At 31.3% G+C, this 14,813-nt stretch overlaps 1 protein-coding gene across 1 annotated transcript in view; it reads right to left on the minus strand.

Annotated features, from left to right (window-relative positions):
• The window catches only part of trh (PAS domain-containing protein trachealess), a 178,322-nt gene that overhangs the window by 118,793 nt on the left and 44,716 nt on the right, over window positions 1-14,813 (minus strand). The window contains exon 2 of the mRNA XM_072545912.1: window positions 3,623-3,861. Within this exon, the coding sequence (XP_072402013.1) occupies window positions 3,623-3,861 (239 nt within the window). The remainder of the gene's footprint in view (window positions 1-3,622; window positions 3,862-14,813) is intronic.

Raw genomic sequence — 14,813 nt, forward strand, 5'->3', positions numbered from 1 at the left:
CCATTCTTTAGCAGAACTCCAATAGAGTCAAAATAATATAAACTTTTAATTCTCAGTGGGTCATTTAACGGTAGTACCAGAACTATTTTAATTGTTAAACAAACGTGGTCTTAACGTCAACATAAAGATAAAAGATAAATTCACAATAGGCGGCAGCGGGTTGTTTCACCTCTGTTTATACAAAGAGTCACAATAGACAACAGTAAACTACTCCAACCTTCACTTGTACCATATCGTGAACACAAGATAATAAATGAAAGCTTTCGAGCCTTAGCCAAAAGTCTCAAAGCAAAAAGATATACGTGGTCTAATAAACTATTAGAAGACCGCAAAAATGTCAACGACAAAAAAAAAAGAAAGCTGCTGGGTATACCAGTAGTCTGACATCACACAAATAACTCAAGATACAATAATACAGGTCACGTGCCTGTACGTCCTACAGGACATCTCGAGAAAAAAAAAGGTAAAACCACAAATAACAATAAGTTCCAGTACCAAAAACATACTTCTACTACATCTGACCACACAAAGACATAAAATTAACATAACAGAAGGAGAGTAACAATATTTCCGCTCTATATTCTCAACAAAGACGCCTTAGGCAGAGAGAAACGAAGTCATATCATTACTTCCTTATACTGGCAAAACAAAAGAACCATGGACTGTAAAATATAGAAAGCATTTTCCTTTTCAGGAAATAAAATTTTCTTTTCAAAGTACGAAAAAGTTAAACTATGAAAAAATAAATTTTTAAAATAAACGAAAAACAAATTAAAAAGAAAATTTAACAGATAACAGATATTATATCAAAAACACCCAAAAAAGTATTCTGCAAAAATCCAGATAACATATTTTAAAATTAGGTAGGTCGGGACAGCCTGTATATAGATATTTATAATTCCCAACTGTTTGCCGTAAATAGAAACCATGAATCAAGGTCAAGAAATAAAATTCACTTAATTGATTTTTCAAATAACAAACGCTAATAGCCATTTCGTTTATTTAAAATAAACACATTGAGGAATATAATTATTATGGTTCCTATAAACAAAAAGACTGAACTGCAAGGAAAAAGAATTGAGGACTATACAAATTGTCGAGACATATTAGCCGGAATAATTTCAAGGTTTCAATCAATCTGAACACTAAAAAAAGAAATAAACAAAGTTCATTTTTCACTTATGGAATGTTTACCTTAGGCAAACGGGGAATAAACAGACGATTATCTTACCATTCAAAATACGACCATTAAAATGCACACGTAATAAACATTCCAAATACGTATTATGTATTTCACAAAATTAAAAATACGACGAGAATATTTCTACGCAATTTTACGAAGATTAAAAACGAATACATATAAATACTTTACAGAAAAAATTCTAAACTGATTAAACAAAAATTGGGTAAAAGCAAATACACAAACAACTTGAGTCTAAAATACGAAATGTAAACAGAAATCATAAACATATTACGTTGTTTTTATAATGAAGATACACGCTCCACGATTGGCGCGCCATTTTGTAACGAAGGTACAAATGGAGCAAATCTAATACATGCCCCACGTCGGAGGGCGCCATTTTTGTAACACTTGCCGTGCTACAATAATATTACAAGGCCAGAATCGCTCGTTGTCGAAGAGAATTAGGGCGGGGTTATAGAAACTATATCGTATTTTAAATTCAAGCACAATTAGATAATATGAAATTATAATTTATTATTGGACGCCACCCCTGGTTTATCCTCGAAGGGGAAGAGCAAAAAAAATTAAGATTTATTGAAAGTTTACAAGAAAACTATTCTTTATTATTTCTTAGTATTGAACAAAAAGAAAACATTAAAAGTTACGTTATCCCAAAGGGATTCCAAAATATTATTTTATGTTAACATTATCATAAACAAAAAATCTTTGTATCGTATTAAATTAAGAATTGGTTATAAAGAAAATGAATGTATATATATATATATATTAACCCCAAATTTCGAAATTTGTTTACATTGAAAATAATATAGTTATTTATCAACTAGCAACAATGAAGAAAATAAACCTTTAAATTAAATTAGAACACTTCACTATATTTTCATTTTTTTTTGAGTTCATAATCATTTCTGTTGTCTTGAAAGTAGGTATAATAAAAATTGGTACAACCTTAATCTGCTCTGTTTCTCTTCTTATTTAATCAGTCACCAAATTGATTCAGCTACGTACTATATCAAATCACCACCATCCTAGATAAGAGGGGTTAGGGATTCCATAAAAAGATGCTGCTACTGGGCCATGATCTGGAATAACTCCATAGCAATACTATCTTGCGACGAGTATTAGAAATATAATATCAGCATTATAGCCTCTCCAATAAGGGTCTAAAAAAATAATATATCTATCTGAACTGAAATATGGACAAGAAAAGGATTTATTAACTCACCTCTGAATTGAGACCCACTTTGGAAACACGTCTTAACGGTTGGACGGTCTTAACAGAAAAGAGCGAAGCGCTGTCATGGCGCCTGAATCTGGAAATTGGGCGTGAGTGACAAGTTGAAAAATATGCTCATCTACCGGATATATTTGGGAATTACAGAAGAATCCTTGAGTCGGCTACAGGTAGGTACTTGACAGATAGATGGGGCTATTAGTTTTATTTAAAAAAAAATTATTGAAATTTATAATGATTTTCTTTTATCTTTTGAAACGGTTACAAGCTATAAAAACGGGTGTAATAATAAACACCAACAAAACGAAGTATATAAAAAAAGCACGCAGCCACAAAACGTACTTCCACTTGTTATAGAAAACGACGTCATCGAAGCAGTGAACGAATTTGTATACCTGGGAGCGCTAATATTGAAAATAATACTACCGCAGAGGTAAACCGCAGAATTTGCACGGTCAACAGATGCTATTTTGGGTTTAATCTCCACCTTAAATCTACAATTATATCAAGAAATACAAAAATAAAACTTTACAAAACAATAATACGCCCATTCCTAACATATGGTTCAGAGACCTGGACAAAAAATAATGAAAACAGGCGAATCTATGGAGCAGTGAATGACAATGGAGTGTGGAGAAGACGATACAACTTCGAACTTTATAGAATATACCAGGTTAGAGCATGTAATGCGGATGGAACAAAATGATCCAGTTAGAAATACGCTCCTTGATAGACCCTTTGGCCAGAGAAGAAGAGGAAGACCCAGAACAAGGTTCTTTGATAACATCGATGAAGACATGAGAAATATGGGAATACGTACTTGGCGGAGAAAGGCGATGTATAGGGACGACTGGAGAGAAATTCTGGAAGAGGCTAGGACCAACGCAGGGTTGTAAAACCAGAATGATCATGATCTATATGGTGGTGAAATGTGGCTTATACCGAAAGTGATTAAAGGGAAGTTAGTAATTATCAATCACTTACTATCCTAAATTCTGCAAATTTTTGGCTTAACACAGTGTTAAATCTCAATCTGTCAGAGATGACTGACACTAAATATTGAAATTTATAGACGTATGGATTTGCTACACCTTACGAAAACACCCATTCTTTTATTAACGTCAATCCAACAAGTAGAAGGAGCGGTACATAAATATTATGATTTACATAATTTCAAAATGACTTACCTTTTAAAGATTTGTTCGTAGGCGGTCCATCCCTACTCCATGGCGGTTCGCCGTGTCCTGAGAAGTCCCTTAATTTGAGATATGAAATGGTCAGTCTTATGATGCTAGCCTTATCTAATTGAGAGGTGATAGCGGCAGGAAGAGGGAGCATTTTCGCCAATTCGTAGAATTCGTAATTTTCCTTTCCTCGACGTGATCTCGCTGCGTCCCGACTTTTTTCTTTTCGTAATTCCAGTATACTGTAATAGAAAAAGAAACAACGATTAATATATTTTAGTTTGTTGACAAATTTTTATAAAGTAGTACTTGTAAATATGGTAACTAATAACTATACACTTAAAGTTCAAAGTGGCAATTACATATCGGTACATCGGAACCATAAGGCACCATGTCACATAAATAAAAACGTTGGTAAAGAGCAAAAAATGTTTTTGTCACCCTTGGTATTATATTTTCCAAGTTTTGAAAATTGGTATTTTATTAGTAAGATAATGTACTAAATAGTTGTACTATACCTGACAGTAGTTTCGGTTAAATTTTTTTTGTATAACTTTAAAACGACATTTTTATCGTTATTTATAAATATTATAAACGTTCATATAATAAAATATACTACCTGTGTCTGGTAATACGAGCAATAAAGCTTAGAACTAATAATTTGGTTCTATTACGTCGACCTCAACATCTGCGCCTGGTAGGGGGTACTGGTAATGCGTGTTATCAGGATGCAGGAATTAGTGTACTGCGCCATGTTTTTGTTCTGGTCGCAACAGTTATCAGACCATATAGTGATTTCTTCAATACTGCCAATATTATTGCAAATATAAGCTCAGAGGCCAACTCGTTCCCCCGGCGGCCACCTTTACTTTCGGCCCGCATCATACAGGAAGCATTGCGGATAGTGAAGTTAAGCTTTCTCTTATAAAATGTTAAACCACATGATAGTAAGGGTATTGAAAGACACATCTATAAATTCATGCTTAACAGCACTTGTATTGCTGAATTTACTAAATCACTATCAGCATTTTTCATCAGACAAACCACTTTTCAGTTTAGCGTAAAAAGTGTCGCACTCATCGCACGTGTCTACCTCTGGTAGTTAAAAAGATAAATTAAATTATGTATTAAAGATCTTTCTGTATAGCCGCTTTTTAGCCACTCACTCTCTACTTTTTGTTCAATACATGATTGCACATACAATTTATATAGTTTGTTTATAGTCAATTCAGGGCCTTCATAATTTCTTTTTTTCTCTACTGCAAAGACTCTCATATACTAGAATATATGCAATATGCATCCTGACACTTTTCTTAACCAGTTTAGGTGTTTTAGTTGCTGTTACCTGTTTTCCTCTTATATTGGGTTGAATAAGACCCACTTTCAGGCGTTTTTTATTGTCTTAACAACAGCAATGTTTGAAATACAAAGAATATTCAAGAACATTGCCTTAAAAACATTAATCTTGTCGTTTATAAAATTAAAACTATAAATCAGAGTAGAATTTTTCGCCTCAGATTTTCTCTGCTTCTAAAACGTGCTAATCTTTGACATCTATGCAATATTGCACAAATTGTCTCAAGTTTTTTAGCCCGGGAACTCTATTAATTATCGAAAAAAACGCTTAAAATACAAAAATTGTAATCAACAAAAGCGGTCATACCGTTAATGTTTGTTGTCAAATTCTAGTTTAATTTTAACATGTGGACATAACGTTGTTAAACGGGTGTGAAATTTTTTGTTACTTTAGGAGCATAAGAGACTAAGTATTTATAGTGTTGTATGCCTCCATCTAGAGAAGGCACATAATGTTTTAATCTTTGGTATAATATAGATTCTAGTGGAGCTAGGACATAGTGCCATATATCTCTGGAAACAGTATTAAAAGTACACTATCCTCATAAGTGGCTCGACAATCAGTTGTGGATCTTGGCCTACTCACAAAGAAGTCACCACTCCTATAGATTCCTGGCAATTTCCCTATATCTTCTGACCCTTAGAAACTGTAGGTCTTCTTCCACATCATCAATCCATCTCCTTGGTGGTCGTCCTCTACTTCTTCGAAAATGTTAATCTCTTCGTGTATTAATGTGTCCAGCCCATCTAAGTCTCTGCACTTTAACGAATTTCACTATATCTGGATCGATGTATAACTGATATAGTTCAAAGTTGTATCTTCGACGCCATAGCCCATTTTCATTTACGGCCCCAAAAATCTTTCTAATAATTTTTCTCTCAAAATACCAAGAAGTCTTTCATCATTTTGAGATAAGGTCCACATTTCGTCAAAACCGGTCTTATTAAGGTCTTGTATATATTGAGCATTTACTGCACGTTTTAGATTTTTATTTTTTAAATGTTTTTGGAGACCGTGAACAGTTCTGTTTGCTATTGCTATGCGTCTTTTTATTTCGTCGCTTGTCGTGTTTGTTGCGTTTACTAGCGATTCAAGATATGTGAATTCTTTGACTTGCTCAAAGGTATGGTTGTTAATTTGAATTCTCTGTTAGATATTTCGGGTTTTCGGTTTTTAGAAACTAACATATATTTGCGTTTTTCCTCGTTTACCAAAAGTCCTAATTCACTTGTAAAACACTGCACCGTGTCTCCCATACTTCTGCCCTCTATAACTATATCATCAGCGAATGCGAGAATTTGCATCGATCTATTAAAAATAGTTCCATTCATTCTAATTCTAATTCTAAAGGCAATGTTAAAGAGGAGACACGCTAGCGCTTCACCCTGTCTTAGACCATTATTAATGTCAAAGAGTGTAGAGTTTTTTTCTTCAATTCTAACGCATGAGCTTACGTTTTGCATTGTTAGTTGAATCAACTTAACTAACTTAGGTGGGATCCTAAAGTCTATTATGTATTATGCAGTTCTTTTCAACCTTTCATAGGCTGCTTTGAAGTCCACGAAGAAATGGTGTGTTTCTATGTTATATTCGAGTGACTTTCCTAGAATCTGCTTATGTGTTAGAATTTGATGTGTACTTGACTTTTCAGCAGTAAATCCGCATTGATATTGACCTACAATATCCTTTGTAAAATGTTTGTCTTTGAAACAATACATTGCCGAAGATTTTATACGCAGATGCTAACAGAGTAATGTCTCTATAGTTCTTACACTCCAGTTGATCACCCTTTTTATACAACGAAAATATTATTCCCTTTACCCACACTTCTGGTGCCAATTCATTCTGCCATACAAGTACTGAACCAAAAGTACGTCAGGATTCATAAAATATTCATTTTAACAAAAAAGTGGACATAGTGTCTTATGGTTCAGATACATAAATATATAAAATTAATATGCTCTGCTGGACATCTTTATATTTGTAAGTTTGATGCTATATCTAGTAAAGACATATATGTTAGGGTCTATATAAATTCTGAAAGCATTAAATTGAATAAAAAGGTTTATTTTATCAAATCACATAATTAAACGATTAAAAAGTTTATATTAAATATTGTAAAATAGGTTTGCAAAAGTACTGTGTAAATTAAACACTGTTAAAAAAATGTTTACTAAACAAAATGTTTAAAATTTTATTATTTATAAAGATACAGGGTGTCAAATCGGACACTGCTTCAAAATAGAATTGGTCATATCTCGTAAAACACTCAGTATATGGTAGCAAAATCCTATATCGAGGGAATGAAAAAGAACTGTTCTATCGAAATCTGTTATAAAATACAGGAAGTTATATTTAAAATAAGGAAATCTCGCAACAAAATAGGTGTACAAGGTGGAAGGCAATCGTAAATACGTATTTCTGACTATCTGGTCATCATGTCAGGTCTTCCGAGGTCTCAGTCTCCCGAGCACCCAGACACTACTACACTGATCATTAATCAATGCATAACTGATTAGTAATTTCACTTTAACTTCAAAGAGGATTTCTTCCACCTTTTTTACAACATTTTACTAATATTCTCCTATTCTTAGCAGAAACTAGTTTTACACGACCGGGGCATTTATATTTTTTATTTAAGGTACTTTATGTTTCCTCATAATGCTTAATTATATTGAACGCTGTAGTTTTATGAATATTACTTTCATTGGACACGTCAGGAATTGTTTTATTGCGGCAATGATTTTTAATCACCAACTCATGAATTTTTGAATTTGTAGAGATACCACGCAACATTTTATTGAAATAATAAGATTCACACTATAACTTGAATAATTCGTATCTTTCGCCACTCAACACATAACCCAAGTATTGCATTTTCCTCTCTTTGATTATTCTTAGTTTCAACTCTTTTTGTTTACACCTGCGACGAAGTACCTCAACATTAGCAACTCTTTGTACCCATAGAATTCTATGTATTTCTTTCGTGGCCTAATTGTCGTATTTTGTGTGGATTTTAGCAGTTACTTCATTTTGTCCCATTATTTAGTTGTCACTAATTTTTACATATTTTGATTATCCTTATGACATCAATAGATTATGTTTGTTGTAGAAAACAATATTATTTACGATTTGTAATTATATATCATTTAAAATATCGCTTTTGTAGCAATATTATCATAACTCTTTTTCTTTATTGATGTGGCACATTTCCAAAAACAATCTTTTTTCAATCAATAAAGAAAAAGAGTCAATAAATAACAAGGTAGACACGGGGCAGTTAAGCAATATTAACTATAAAATTCTGAATAATATAAATTAATTTTACTGTATAAACAATAAAACATTTTAACCATCCTGTATATTTATGGTTTTTTATTTATTTTCAACAATAAAAAAAATTTCACCAAACCTTGACTATGCATTCAGTTATGTTATGATTTTTTCAAAATTACGTTAAATCCAGAGATGGCTATGGAAAAATTACATCAAAACAATTTATTGTCAGTTAATGTCAAATATATTTTGTAGTGTTTGTAGTTTGTGTTAAAATGTCTTAATATCAAATAAAAATTTTTTTATGAACCTAAACCCAAGAAAATCCACTAAATATATATATATATATATATATATATATATATATATAATATAAAATTAGTATTTCTTGGGTTTAGGCAATAAGTAATATTACATTTGATATATATTTAAATCAGATTAAAATATATTTTATTTAGATTCTGTGTATCTTTTTTGTCATTGATTTAGTGTTGCCCAAATGCAAGAACAAGACGAGACTTAGACAGTCTTGGTCTTGGTCTTGCGCCAATACACCTGGTCTAGGTCTTGGTCTTGGTATTGCACTCCCGGTCTTGGTCTTGCAGCAAGAGTCTTGCAAGTCTTGCAGTTACCCCTTGCCTATTGTTATTTATTAAAAGTTCCTTTCAATCTTAGAACAACGTAACAGAACAAGTGCGTTTTAAGCTTGAATTAACATAGCCATAATAAAGACCAACCAAATTAATAAATGTCTAAAAAACTGACACCGGTTAGGGTTTGAAGCCACGATCTAAGAGATCCGTGCCTATGCTCTAACTAACTCAGCTATCTACCATGCCCACGGAAGTCAATTTCTTAATATATATATATATATATATATATATATATATATATATATATATATATATACTAATTTATTCTCAAGCGAATTTTAAGATTTTTATGAGAAGATTTCTTTCCTTCAAATTATATTTTTCTTATATTTTCTAACTCCTCATCTTTTCAAGTTGTTCAGGTCTTCCCACAATTTTTTATCTGTTGATATGGTTTTTCCTTCTATACCTATGATCTAGTTTATCCATCTTTTATCCGTCATCTTTTTTTGCTTTTTGTACAGCTTTTGGATTTCATTATTATTATTGTTCTTTTTGATATTTTCATTTGTTATTTGGTCCAATCTTGGTTTTCCTGTCACATTCTTCAAATGCTTCATTTTGAGTTTAATTTGTTCTCTCATCGCGTTTAGTGTATTGTTTATTGATGTATTTGTTCGCTCGCATATATTATTTTTGATACAAATATTGTATTATAAGAAATTAAACTAAATGTGCCAAGTAAAGAGAATAAACGTAAGAGATAAAAAGAACTGTAGTTTCTTTTTGGTATTTTTGGACAATCTTTTTCACGGCAATGTCACAGAGTCAACTTTCAGTAAATCTGGTAAAATTTTAAGGTTTTAGCAACTTAAATTATTCACTATATTAGAAAACAAACCTTTATTTTTTCGTTACGTGAACCCTATACGCAAATAAACAAAAACAATATTACTAATGTTGAATGGGGTACACTATTTAACTTTTTATCAGCGATAACGGTAAAAGCAGTTGAAATCAGTGTTCCCATAGGGCGAGTTTCGAGTGAAAGAAGCTGAAATTTAGATTCTACGTATGGGACAACGGTCCCATAGGATGAATAAAGTGAAAAGTAATGAACTGAGGTGGGATCGAAACACACCAGAAAGGAAACACTGTTTGATTCTACAGAAGTTATAATGTTTCCTAGGGTCCACTAATTTATATTTTAGGACTATTGCAAATATTTTATACGGCTTTTACTTTCATAAATATTATAAAAGTTTGTATTAAATGATACGTCTTAAGTAACGAAATGACCAAAAGAAAAATATTAGTTGAAAAATGGAAACAAAATAGAATTCATAGAATTCAAAAAACTATTAAGAAAAAATATGAAAAACGGCAAAGGAAAAATTCACTAAGCTAAAATAGAACAATTTATTAAAAATAATACAAATATGAAACGTTTAAAATTAAATTTGGGAGAATTAAATAAAATTAAAAATAAAAATCCAACCGATCTAAGTATTAATTCGCATCATGTCTAGTCGTGAGAGATTTGATCTCTAAAAACGACACAAATTAGCTAAATTTTGCTTGGAATGTCAATTTTGAGAGCCCAAAAAGATATGAAAAAAAGTAAGAGCGACTCCTACACCCAAGCTTCCCCCTAACACTTCCCTCGTAGGGGGGAAAATCAAGTTACCAAAAATCTGCATGCTGTAGAAAAAAAATTCAAACAAAAAATGTAGCTGAAATAATTAAAAAAAATTTTTATTGGTACTTTTTCTGTAGAATGACTCGTTCTCTCAGAAACAAAGCTTGGAGCGAGCGGCGATTTTAAATGTCACGTACGCGCGAAATCAATTCTTTAAATGAAATTTGTATTAACTCGACCAAAAATTAGATTTATTTTGATCAAAGTGCCCTACCATCAAAATGCGTTTTAAAGGTGTTAAAGCCACATCTTTTTTGTGCAATTTTTGCTTTGTTGCAAAAGCTGTTACATAAAGAAAAGTTGCTCGATTTTTAACAACAAACGTGAGGCATTTGAAATGTGCCTAAGAAAGGCTGAATTTAAACTTTTACGATACTATGACCTAACATCATTGGAAATGCTTCCAGAAAGATTGGATTAGGTGGAATTTGTAGCTGAAGTTGTGCCGTTTCGAACTATATACTTGTGCAATCAAAAAAAGGCAGTTTAAAACGTATTAGATTGTTTGTTATGTGAAAGTTTAAATGCAGCGTTTTTTAGGCATATTTTAAATACCTGTTTGTAGCCAAAACTTTTAATCGACATTGTATGTTATAGGTTCTGAAGATTGGGCTCTAACAAAGAAAATTCTATAGTGACTCGTCAATTGAAGTGATATATTTTGTTGACATCATGATAATCGTAAAAAGTGGCAAAAATCGCGCAACGTTTATTTATTTAACAGCTTTATAAAAACTGACTTTATTTACGACAAAATGCAAAAATTGCACACAAATGCTGCACCTTCACCTTTAAAACGTATTTTGGTTTTGTCAATAGGACACTTAATCAAACGATATTTTCAAAAATAGATTTCGCCCGCGTAACTGACTGTTAAAATTGCCGGTTGCTTTAAGTGTTGTTTCTAAGAGAACGGTTTATTTTACAAAGTGCTAATAAACATTTTTTTCGGACGGAAAATATATGTTTTCCCTCCCGCAAAAGGGTTTTAGGGAGAAGCCCAGGTGTATGAGTGGAAAACTTTTTTGCCTGTCTTTTGGGGTCCTAAAATGAACATTTTAAGCAAAATTCAGCTTGTTCGTGTCAATTTTAGAGATTAATTTTTATATATTTTTATATAACTTATTGTCTAATTTATTTTATTATTTGAATAATATATAATCATTTTAATTAAATAGATTCGACAATAGTATGCCATTGATATGGGACAACTTGACGTTTAAATGATATGGTGATGGATTGGCAAACAGGTTTGCAGTGTTCAATGATCGGTGTGGTAATCAATAGTTTATAATGTTATAGTACGAATTGTGTTCATGTTTGTTTTGATCTGTTTGTCAAGATCCGCAATATACTTCTTTGTATAACTGTATTTATAAATACATATTAAATATAGCTTAACAGCTTTAAAAACTAGTTATTGTTGTATGTTATGATTGTGTTTGAAAAATGCCAAAACAACTGAATAGTCGCTGTAGAGAGCTGGTGGCTTTTTATTGGTTTTTTTGATCAATAAAGAAAAAATGGCCTTTTTTCCTTTAAAAAAAAGACAAAAACTGAAACAGAAGTTAAATGTCAGTGGTATTCGTAAATTTATTTACGACAAGTACAAAACAAGTAAGAACTTTGAGAAATTTACAAATGGAGACAGAATGATTGTTCTTAAGAAATATTTATTAACTATAGTGTTTTCTTTGTAGAAAAACATGTAATTTTAAGATTATTAAGACACATCTTGGTTAAGAAGCAGATGTTTTAGGTGTCCATTATATATCATTATGGAGATTATTATAATGATGGACTATTATTACAGGACTTATAGAAATTCCTAATATTGCAGTAATAAAACTTTATTTTAAAAAATTATATTGCATAGAAAGAAGCTTCTTTGTATAAGTTTGTTTTAATTGATGACACATGGATCATCCAAAATGGTATAGTATGTCGTTCATGGCAAAATAAAGACAAAAGAAGTGTCAAAACTACAACAACAGATGGTAAAAGGTTAGTCATATTTGTCCATTCGTTAGATATTATTATTATTAAGAGTTCGTTTTAGCAAGAAATTGCAGATTCATGTACTCTATCTAGTTCAATAAACTCTGAAATTCTCTAAGGAGTCTGCCATCTTTGTAGCAAAATATTTAAAAATGTGGAATTACAAATCGTCATATCACAAGGATATATAAAATAGATGTGTTTTCTTTTTTGCTTTTTCTCCATGCTTAGTAGTTCTTTGATTGCATATTTTATGGCTTTTTTCATGTTTCCCATTCCTCACATTTATTTTCATGCCTTGCTTTATTTTATTGTCTGTTGTTAAATATTTCTTGGTAATCTTTATTTTTGTTTTCATCTTCGATCCCTTTTATTGCTACCTTTCGTATTTTGACCCTCTTTTTTGTTGACGGTTTTCAATTTGTAATTTATTATTGCTTGCATAGTTTTTAGTATAATTTATCATTTTATAAAAAAAACAAACAACAATAATTTATCATTTTATAATGTTTTATATATAATTATGTGATACCCGTTAATAAATAAATAATTGTATTTTTTTAATTCAATGTAAATATGTATATTATGTGTGGATTTTCTTTACTATGTGGATGTATCTGGATAATAAGAATATTGATGTATAAGTTTTATTATTTCTGTTTATTTTATAAGTTGAGATACCTTTACAAAATGGTAGTTTATACCTCGAGACCGACTATTAGCTTTTGGTGTATTCTTTAGCTTCTTTTGGAGGGCCCCTTCACAATGCAATTCGATTGGGTACTCCTGAAAGTCATCCAATTCATTCCTGAAATCTTTAAACCAGTTGAGCTTTCTGTCCATTTTACACTCTAGCAATTCTGTCCATTCATTTCACAATATTTCTTCTTTCTTTTATATACCACTTTATATTTCCTTTTTATCACACTTGCTTTCCCAGCCCTTTTTAATGTCACATTGAATTCTCCCCAATTTAGATGTAATTATTACACAACGAAAGTTATTGATTTATTTTATTTAAAATTATACATTTTTATGTGATCTTTTATAACATTATGATTTAAACGTATCTCGTTTTCCACATTACCGAAAAGTAAAAAAAGAAATTTTAAAAATATGACTATTTTCTTCATTTTAAAAATCCAATTACTAGTATATTATTAAATAGTTGAGATTCTGCAAATTCCTCAGTTATTAACTATTCAGATGTTTTGGCAACCCTGTGGAGTTGTGAAGTCGTAAATATTGAATGACGTAACATGATTTTTGTATGAAAAATTCTATAGAAGGATCTAAGTGATAAGTTGGGAGAGTGAGAGACTTGGAAGAGAACCAGAAGTGGCCAGGGGACAGTGGCAATTGGCGACGTAATAATTACGTTTAAACATGCAACAATACGAGATTAAGTCGTTGCGTTGGTAGAAAAGGATAGAAAAATTAAAATTAGTTGCCAAACACCTCTGAAATTAATACGAAGCACCACCTTTAACCAATATAAATATGTAAATACATAATTGGCTAAAAAACTGACGATCACCTCCACCAATATTTTAAAAGTTTTGTTTTAGACAATTCGTCAAAACTATAATACATAATTAAGTGCGTCTTCACCAAACTATTGAAGTAAAATTATTAACATCTGCAAAAAGTTTAAATTAATTAAAAATATTATATAGAAAATAGTGTACCTTTCTGGTAAAACCTTTATTGGGAATATTTTCGTATCTTTTGAAAAGTAAACTTACCACATTAGAACTTTACCAAATAACAGAATAAAAATCATTCCAAAGACACCCATTAGGAAAACAATTCACCACGTTAGAGATGATACCACTACACGTACCAAAAAAGAAATCAAAGGAGAGCTTACATAATAGTAATCAGAGTCTTGCTTCATACGAATCAACAAAGAAATTATCTTTATTCATTGTTGATCTGAAACTTCATTACAATAACAAAGAAATCTTTAAATTGGAATTCTTGCAATACTAAAAAATTGGAATCGAAGCATCAATACACAAAAATATCATTGTACAATGCACAAGATGCCAAGATTATGGCCACTCAAAATTTTATTGCATCAAGCCGTTTAACTGCATTAAATACAGGTAATCACATGATATAAAAACATGTAAAAAACCAAAGGACACCTCAGAGTCCAGCAAACAGTGTTGGTAGATACGCTGGGCTACACAACATGAAAGACAAGTAATTGGGCGGTACTTGGCTGGATCTTGGGTGTTATTATGATCCTTCGGTATTAGATAAGCT

The sequence above is a fragment of the Diabrotica undecimpunctata genome, chromosome 10 (assembly GCF_040954645.1).
Source record: "Diabrotica undecimpunctata isolate CICGRU chromosome 10, icDiaUnde3, whole genome shotgun sequence".
Classification (NCBI taxonomy): domain Eukaryota; kingdom Metazoa; phylum Arthropoda; class Insecta; order Coleoptera; family Chrysomelidae; genus Diabrotica; species Diabrotica undecimpunctata.